The sequence below is a fragment of the Watersipora subatra genome, chromosome 1 (assembly GCF_963576615.1).
Source record: "Watersipora subatra chromosome 1, tzWatSuba1.1, whole genome shotgun sequence".
In the NCBI taxonomy this organism is placed as follows: Eukaryota; Metazoa; Bryozoa; class Gymnolaemata; order Cheilostomatida; family Watersiporidae; genus Watersipora; species Watersipora subatra.
The window spans coordinates 15,314,133-15,322,748 of NC_088708.1; the positions used below are offsets into that span (position 1 = coordinate 15,314,133).

Genomic DNA, 8,616 nt, shown 5'->3' on the forward strand with positions numbered 1-8,616 from the left:
CGTAAATACTAAGAACATTTGTGCGCCTTACGGAACAGTTTGTTCTATGTATTTAATATGTTTTCACGTATTCGTTACTAGCAAAAACGTTCCCAATGCGACTTTTTGTGACTTTTCCGAACTCGCTTCAACTCTTGTTGGTTTCAGCAGCATTGTTTCGCCAAAGCAGCACACTTTCTGCATCGATCTGAAAATACATGGGCGTACTGTAAAGTTAATCACTTTCAGGAGCGTTTGATATGGTGTAAACTGTTTGCTAAATAATCGTGGCGTGTTTAGATTGTTAAAAGGGAGAAGTGTTTATGGTGGTGTCAAGTCATTCGTCGAGTCACATTACTAGGTACGCGAAAATACTACAACTGCGCTCTAGTTTCTCCATAGTTTTTATCTTTATCTCAATAATTTGGCAAGTTAATCGTGTTTTGATGTTTTTTAAAGAAGAAGCAGTACACCGTTGGTGGCTTAGGCGTCTTAGTCTTGTGGATTATATTAAATGTTTTCATGTCTCTCGTCTTAAATAATCATTTTGGCTAGTTTTTAGGGTGACAAGATATTAGAGGTGCTCAAAAAGCTTGCTGATGAAGTTCATTTAGATCATCCTATGGACATATTTGTTTATACAATTTTATCCAAATCATAAACAATTGATGGCTGTTATGTGTTTTATATTCTCTATGAATTTTGTTTTCGGCTGTTAACTAATTACAACATATATATTATATATATATATCATATGTAAAAACTACTGGATCATTGTCATAAATTGTGAATTTAATGTTACTTGCTTTTTTGTAGTCAATGTAAGAGTATGCCTTGGAAGACTAAACCGTCGTGCTCAGCATGTAAAACAAACACATCCCCTATGTGGAGAAAAGATGAATTTGGGATCATTATGTGTAATTCGTGCTATCTCAATCATCTATCAGCCAGTTCAGTTAAGGATGAAACAGCAAGTATTCCAAGTGACTCTGACTCATTGCAGAGCGGTTCAAACAATGGGTTGCGAACAGCGATTGTTGCTGCAAAGCAGAATGACTTGCTGAATATAACTAACACAAATTTTAGCAAGGATTTTTCAAATAACAACTCTAATGTTAGGAAAAGCACACGAATCAAACCTTACCATAAAAATAAAACTCAGCTAAAAGCCAACCCGTGGAAAGGAAAAAACAGACGTTACATATTTAAAAAGAAGGTAAGTTTAATTTTAACTACAAACATTTCTGAACGATGAAACATTGTATTCACACTACAGACACTTGTTTTATTATTATTTCAGGCACCAATCAAATCTCACCCATCTGTGTCCACCATCATCACTCGAGATTCTGTGTTTCACCAGGTATTTTATATTACCTTAAACCTCCCACAAAGCATTGCATATTTTATCTGCAATAGTTTAGGTTGGCAGCAGGCTGCTCAAGCCACTCCATAAAGGTTTTTCTGTACACGTTTCTCAGTTTGTTGTATTATTTGGAATATTGCAAAAACTTTTAGTTGCGTTGGCGCTAGGTTTCAATTAATAAATAGTTTTCCTCTAAGAAATTGTCTGCGTTTTCATATGCCAATGTTCACCATGTTAACATGTTAACAATGTTAACATAACATGTTCACCTTATCATGTTAAAATTTTGCTTTGTGTAGTCCCTTGCAGTGTTTTATTAATTACCAAAGTCCCTATGATAGCATAGACCACTTTTCATGTAGAACAATGCAATCTCATGTAATTTAAAGTTATGCTTTTTGTATGTTTGTACTAATATTTGGAATATGCTTAGGGATTCTACTATCAAGTGGGAGATATCGTGTCTTTAGTGGATGAGAGTGGTGACATCTACTACGCACAGATACAGGGTCTCTTGCAAGATGAGTACTGTGAAAAAAGTGCTGTTATAACATGGCTACTTCCAACCACAGCCTCCAACCCAGACGCATTTGAGCCATCTACTTACATTCTTGGTGCTGTATTATGGTATTAGTGGTTGTGATAATTATGTTTAAACTTCTCATCACAATTAACATTTTCTTCGTTATGCCTTCCTTAAAATCGCATTGCACAACTAACACTTTGTGACTTGTCTAGGCCCCGCTGAAGAGCTACCAAGAAAATTAGACTATATGGAGTTTGAATGTCACGCGCCTGCCAACTACTACAAATCTAAGCTTGTGAAAGTTCCTGGACTGCATATGTCTGAACCAGATCTGGGTTATATTTGGACCAGCATTGGGCCTAAATGCTGTAAAGCTCCTACGATAGCCGAAATATTTGGGGAGGATACATCTGCTAATGTTTCCCCATCATAATAACCTGTGCTTTTCACTTGGCTGGCAGCCATTTTCTTGTGTTGGCCTCATACCTGTGTATAACCTCATTGGTAATTCGGTTCCAAATTGTGCAATATTGCAAGACTTTACTGCCTGTATTACATGATAATGAGATCTGAATTTTCTGGATACTATATTCTGGATACTATTTTAGCAAGCACTTTTGTTATTTTATTTAAATGTTATATTCTGATCAACACATACATTTCATGGTCATATGATATTAGTAGAATATTTGGTACGTAAATTATGCCACTGGAGTTGTGTTCACTCCGATGGCCATCAATTGTCTTCATACAACATCATGACTTGATGAATGTTTTCATCATGTGAACTTATCTCCTTCATCTTCTTATCAAACTCCACATTTTGTTCCTGAGTAAACTTGTCTCTCCACTCTCCTTTTATGCCTAAAACAAGATTAAAAGTATTAGCTTCTACCAATTGTTAGCTTACTATGCTACATGTATATGTTCCACTGATAAACCACTCCATAGCATGCGCCATTACTTCTTGTATGCATCATCACACATACCTTTTCTAAACATGCTGTAACCAGAATAGAAAGTTTTCTCTAAAGGTTTCTCAGAGCAAACCTTCTTCGTCTTCATGCTACCAAACCGTGTTGCATCTGCTATGTCTTGTACGAGCTTGTCTGACAATTTGTCCTTGCCTAAAAACTTTGCTAGGTCTCGTATCATTTCAACTGGTTCCTGTGTAAGATATTAGCTTATTATCATTTGATAAGAAAATAGACAGCACACCTTGTACGTATTAACTAGTGTTTCCAATGAACCAGAATTCATATCCGTGAATTTTTTTTAGTCGCGCTGGCCATTGACTGATAAGCAACTTTCATGGTTTCCAGGATATTATTGCCTCTAGTTCCACACTCTGCATAGCCAAAAAAAGGTCTTAGAGTGTCAGCCTGAGCAATATATTTAACTATTATTAACCTATGCAAAGATTATCTTTTTTTACACAGTTGACAACCTTCAAAGCTGGTGAAGAGAACTTGTTAACTCAGTGAAGATGCAAATTTTAGAGGCCTTTAAATAATGATCATGCATAATTCTTACTTTCCAAGCATTAAAATTTATCTATGAAAGTTGTTTAGCTATAAAAAAAATGCTCAGGTAAGTACAACATAAAAAGCTCTAAAAATGTACTAAAATTCAAATACAAAATGTTGACATTTTGTCTAATTAAGATCATGAACTATTGTGCTAGCTCACCCTCATGTCACATGTAGGTTTTTATATCAAATGACAAAACAACCTGTTAGATGTCTACTGTAACACTTCAAGATGGTGCGCAATACACTATTCAGTTAACAGTTATTCAGTTTTACGCATTGAAAAGGTATGTGTTAGCTAACCGAGTTTAAAGCAGTCGTCTAAGGTCTAAAAGTTATAAGGTATATAATGTGTATAAGTTATAAGGTATATAATGTGTATAAGTTATAAGGTATATAATGTGTATAAGTTATAAGGTATATAATGTGTATAAGGTATATAATGTGTATAAGGTATATAAGGTATATAATGTGTATAAGTTGTAAGGTATATAATGTGTATAAGTTGTAAGGTATATAATGTGTATAAGTTGTAAGGTATATAATGTGTATAAGTTGTAAGGTATATAATGTGTATAAGTTGTAAGGTATATAATGTGTATAAGTTGTAAGGTATATAATGTGTATAAGTTATAAGGTATATAATGTGTATAAGTTATAAGGTATATAATGTGTATAAGTTATAAGGTATATAATGTGTATATATGGTGCACTCTTGTAATCCAACTACTTGGAAGCTAGGTTTGGTGGTATATATAAGGTATATAATGTGTATAAGTTATAAGGTATAAGTTATAATAAGGTATAAGTTATAAGGTATAAGTTATAAGGTATAAGTTATAAGGTATAAGTTATAAGGTATAAGTTATAAGGTGTAAGTTATAAGGTGTAAGTTATAAGGTGTAAGTTATAAGGTGTAAGTTATAAGGTGTAAGTTATAAGGTGTAAGTTATAAGGTGTAAGTTATAAGGTATAAGTTATGTGTATATGTTGTATAAGGTATATAAGTTATAAGGGAGCATAGTCTAAATACATTCAAAGGTGACAGAAGTATCAGTCTCAGCAAACTCCTACATTTGAGCCTAAACCTACCAGCAGCTGTCACTCAATCGCCACTCTACCGTAACATAGTGCATCATTTGTAATCAGAGTCTTACAACATATGCCGAGCTTTCACCCAATGACATCTGATAAGTCTAATAAATATTGATTATTATTCCAGCCATTCATTTGTGTTAGCGTTGCTGTTCCCGCTGTTTGCTGCCTCTTATCTCCGGCTACATAATCACGTTACTGCATTTCATCACTATTCATGGGCTAACTAAAAAGCGGATTCATTTATGTATGCCCATTGCTGCAACTAAAGGAAGGCAGCGACATAATAGCCATTCATAAGTGGAGCATACGTGTAGACACTTATATTTGTAATTACGGAACTTTTAATGTCATTTATGTACCTGTACTCAAAACCCAAACCCAATAACTTTTCTTATTATAGCTTTGTTCCTTTAAAACCAGCAAAGAATGAAACAACTACAGATTGAATTTTTTTAATCATTTTAAAAGCCTATCTTAAACCATACTGGCTGTTACAAAACAGCAAATCTACACCTTGCGTATAAGTTAGAATACCGACCTCAAGAAGTTGTTCATAGATAACTGGGTGAAAGTTATCCTTGACCGAGCACATGTTCCAGACGTAAGATGTGAACTCTGTCCATGTAGCGTAAAGGGCTGTAACAAAAACGGGGGAAATGATAAATAATACTTAATAGCATTGCTCCGACATAGTATTAGACGAGCTGCTTCTGGAGTTATCTTACATTGCTATTATATAATCACCACTGAGTGGAGTCCATGAAGAAGCAATGAAAATTATAAACCAAGTAATCATACAACAACTTTCCGAAAGTAAGCAGAGGTCAATAAAATGCCGCTTACCCAAGTCTTTGTTAAACCATACATCTCTTAGGAAGGTATTCCAATCGCACCTCAACTCTGTCCCTTTTTTCTCCGCTTGCAAATGGCAAAACAGCGATACCGCGGTGTCCTTTGGGTGACGAATTGGCACAACTACTTTGGAGTTTTTGAGAAGCTCAGATGGCAAACCAGTTGGCAGTAAATGACTGCTTAGAATTCTAGGCTTTGAAAAGGCCTTAATATCTTCTAAGCTAATGCATTCTATAAATGAATCCATTTTGCTGCCTTTCTCAGAAACGGAGCTATCTTCTTCCAAAATCATCCGTATGATTTCCCACAGCCAATGCGTTCCTAAAACATTTGCCATATTTGTAATTATTTGCATCAGCAATCAGTAAAAGCTCTCGGGCATGTTTGTGTGTAAGTTTTTGAGAATGTGCACATGGAAATCGGTTCACTTGTCATCATTTAGTCAACATATTTTTGTCCAAGGAGATAATGCTATTCGAAAAATGGAATAGTAAGAACATACAAAAAGACTTAAGACTATTTCTGTACCACATAAAGACTTTGAAGACTAATTCTGCATCAGTTGTCACACACTCATAATGTGTATTTACCTTCTCGAACTATACGATAGATTTTTCCACACTTCATGGTTTCATAATTTGAGAATTTTTGGGAACTTACCCGATTTCATATAACCATAAATGAGTACATCTCCTTCCTGGGATTCGAACTTCTCTCTGATCTCATGGAGTCTAGCTACACAACCATTCTCAAAAGAAGGAAGTATGCGTCCATCATACTGTATTCCGGAGCAATATTCATCTCCATTTGGTAACTGAGCTCTAATAAATCCTGGTTCTGCTTCCCAATCAACAGGCTCCATAGCACCTCCACACCACACGTCTTTTGCTCAAACTCCTGTACTTGGACAGCCCGTTCTAGCAGCTAAAAAGCTAACTGAAGAATTTTACGGAGCTATCAGAGCACTAAATTGAAATTCAATATGCTTGATAATGCTCCTCTATAAAAACATTCACGTTATCCCTAGGGACGTCTGTTAGCGCGAGCAGTGCGATGCTACTGGCTGTCATACAGTGCTATGCCTTCCATGAAATAACCTCATTCTGATATAGCCGACTACGATAGCAGGTCATAACGATTATCACTGTCATAAGCCACATAGCTATGCAATTTTATCCTTATCCAAACACATTGGAAAGCTGCAGCGCTTCATCTGATAGCATATGAGTAATCTTCTAGCTACGTATGTTTCATCCAGGATATGCATCACTTAACAGCTGAAGGGTCGGAATGGGATACCTTGTTCTCACTTCTCCCCACTTAACCATTGATGTGTCTTCTATCTGTAACAGGTCCTACTGCTATAGATTTTTATTACATTGTTGTAGAGATGCACTGTAACACATTGGGAGTTTTTAGACTTGCTAGGCATGTGTCCACAGTTAATCATGTGTACTGGTTCCTAATGCCTTTGTTAGAACTGGAGGCTTATTGTAAATATACACACTACTTATCACTTGCAAAATTTTTCAACGCAAATTCCAGAAAAGTGAGCATTAAAGAGATTTTTCAAATTCACTCTGTGCTGTTATTGGTTAATCTCAGCACCTCTCAAGCAACTGCCTCATTACCCACATAATATACCTCTAATACAATATCATGGAAATAAAATAAGACACTAATATTTGTTTCCCTATTTACCTATATATATATATATATTATATATACCTTATATAAATATATAGTTTATATATAAATCTCAGTGTTTGTCTTTCGTCTGTTCAGTCATAGCGATAAAGTTCTAGGAACAAAAAATCTGTTTTCCACTGAATTTGAACTCCATGTCAACAAACCAGCAAGCTAACCTACTACACTATGCTGTCCTTGCCATACTATGTAATAATAGTACACATTCTTATGCATCGCTTGCGAAAATACCAGCACACGTTAAGTTCATGATTGTGTTAGAGATCATTAAACATAATGTAACCGAGAGCTGTGTCCGTCTGTCCGAGGCCACAGTTGGAGGCTGAAGAAAAAGATTGCACCATATGAGATTCGAACTTGTCTTTACTATAATAAGAGCTGTGTCCATCTGTCTTTCCGTCTGTCCGAAACCACGCTGAGGGGTTAGACAAAAATTGTCTCACACAAGACTTGGACTCAGGTGCCCCGATTTACAGTGCAGCACTCTAACCACTACACCACTCGGCCACCTTATGACAAGTAAGGCAATCGTAAACCATAAAAGTTCTGCAATTATAAATGTGATAGGCTATCCAACTCATAACTATAACTAAATTAAACAATTTCTGTCTCTCATTCAACAGTCTTTTTTAGAACTACAAACTCAGTGAGAACTACTTCTGTTTCCGCTGCAAGTTGTTTTATTTCTATCAAGTCCCTACGATGAACTATGTTTTGTTGAAAAACTATAAGATTCTAGAACACTTTTAATGGTCATTCTCATCGGTCTTTATTATTATTATTACTATCATTATTATTATTACCTTTAACCAATATTTGACCTATCTGCTAAGACCAGAATCAACAATTGATGTACCTAAATACATGAGCAAAACCTTGTTTTAGGTTTTGTGTTTGGCAACTGCAATTATTTCAAAATTTGTAATACAAGCTATTCACAGAAGATCCTCCTGCAAATATATATCTACATAGTACAAGCAACTTTGATGTGATTTTAAATTAAAAAACTTTTGCAACCGCAGTCAATAAAAGTGATACATATAGCTTAAGAATGTACAAATGATTGATTTTACATCATCATCAACATATTATTGCAATCATATAATAATGTTATATTAAACCATCATATTCAAGCATAAATGAGAAAAAACACTTGGGTAAAGGATCTTTGTTCAAGTAGCATTAGCTGCTACATTTGTAGACCAATTCTCTTCTAGCTATAATAAAGTTTTATGATATATATTATATACAATAAAATCGCATTATAGCTGAAAAGCATTGGTCAGATATTAATTTGTTAATTATAAAAAATCCATATTATCATATTCAGCCGTCGGCTGGTGATAAGGGAATCTACTAAAGAAAGATTGTGCAGGCACAGACCTTTAGATCGTCAATAAGGAGGTGGTACAGACCTTTAGATTGCCAATAAGGAGGTAGCACAGACCTTTAGATCGTCAATAAGGTGGTAGCACAGACCTTTAGATCATCAACAAGGTGGTAGTACAGACCTTTAGATCGTCAATAAGGAGGTAGTACAGACCTTTAGATCGTCAATA

General features: G+C 35.2%; 2 protein-coding genes across 2 annotated transcripts; one reads left to right on the top strand and one right to left on the bottom strand.

Moving 5' to 3' along the window:
- Window positions 1-129: 129 nt before the first annotated feature.
- On the top strand, window positions 130-2,315 carry LOC137395692 (GATA zinc finger domain-containing protein 1-like). Its single transcript, XM_068082248.1, has 5 exons — window positions 130-340; window positions 796-1,195; window positions 1,280-1,342; window positions 1,779-1,959; window positions 2,084-2,315. The coding sequence occupies exons 1-5, from the start codon at window positions 303-305 to the stop codon at window positions 2,302-2,304; spliced, it is 903 nt and encodes a 300-aa protein (XP_067938349.1). The 5' UTR covers window positions 130-302; the 3' UTR covers window positions 2,305-2,315.
- Window positions 2,316-2,597: 282 nt separating this feature from the next.
- On the bottom strand, window positions 2,598-6,398 carry LOC137395676 (sulfotransferase 6B1-like). The gene is made up of 5 exons (XM_068082247.1): window positions 6,011-6,398; window positions 5,342-5,671; window positions 5,037-5,134; window positions 2,861-3,038; window positions 2,598-2,735 (listed from the first exon to the last, which is right to left on the bottom strand). The coding sequence occupies exons 1-5, from the start codon at window positions 6,210-6,212 to the stop codon at window positions 2,608-2,610; spliced, it is 936 nt and encodes a 311-aa protein (XP_067938348.1). The 5' UTR covers window positions 6,213-6,398; the 3' UTR covers window positions 2,598-2,607.
- Window positions 6,399-8,616: the final 2,218 nt, after the last annotated feature.

Bases quoted from the DNA above. Each gene is read 5' to 3' on its own strand.
- LOC137395692 (XM_068082248.1), top strand. From the start codon at position 303: ATGGTGGTGTCAAGTCATTCGTCGAGTCACATTACTAG. The intron at 341-795 runs GTACGCGAAAAT...GCTTTTTTGTAG, and splicing joins TCGTCGAGTCACATTACTAG to TCAATGTAAGAGTATGCCTT. The intron at 1,960-2,083 runs GTGCTGTATTAT...TGACTTGTCTAG, and splicing joins GCCATCTACTTACATTCTTG to GCCCCGCTGAAGAGCTACCA.
- LOC137395676 (XM_068082247.1), bottom strand. From the start codon at position 6,212: ATGGAGCCTGTTGATTGGGAAGCAGAACCAGGATTTATTAGAGCTCAG. The intron at 5,135-5,341 runs GTAAGCGGCATT...TTTTTGTTACAG, and splicing joins ATGGTTTAACAAAGACTTGG to CCCTTTACGCTACATGGACA. The intron at 2,736-2,860 runs GTATGTGTGATG...ATCTTGTTTTAG, and splicing joins TTACAGCATGTTTAGAAAAG to GCATAAAAGGAGAGTGGAGA.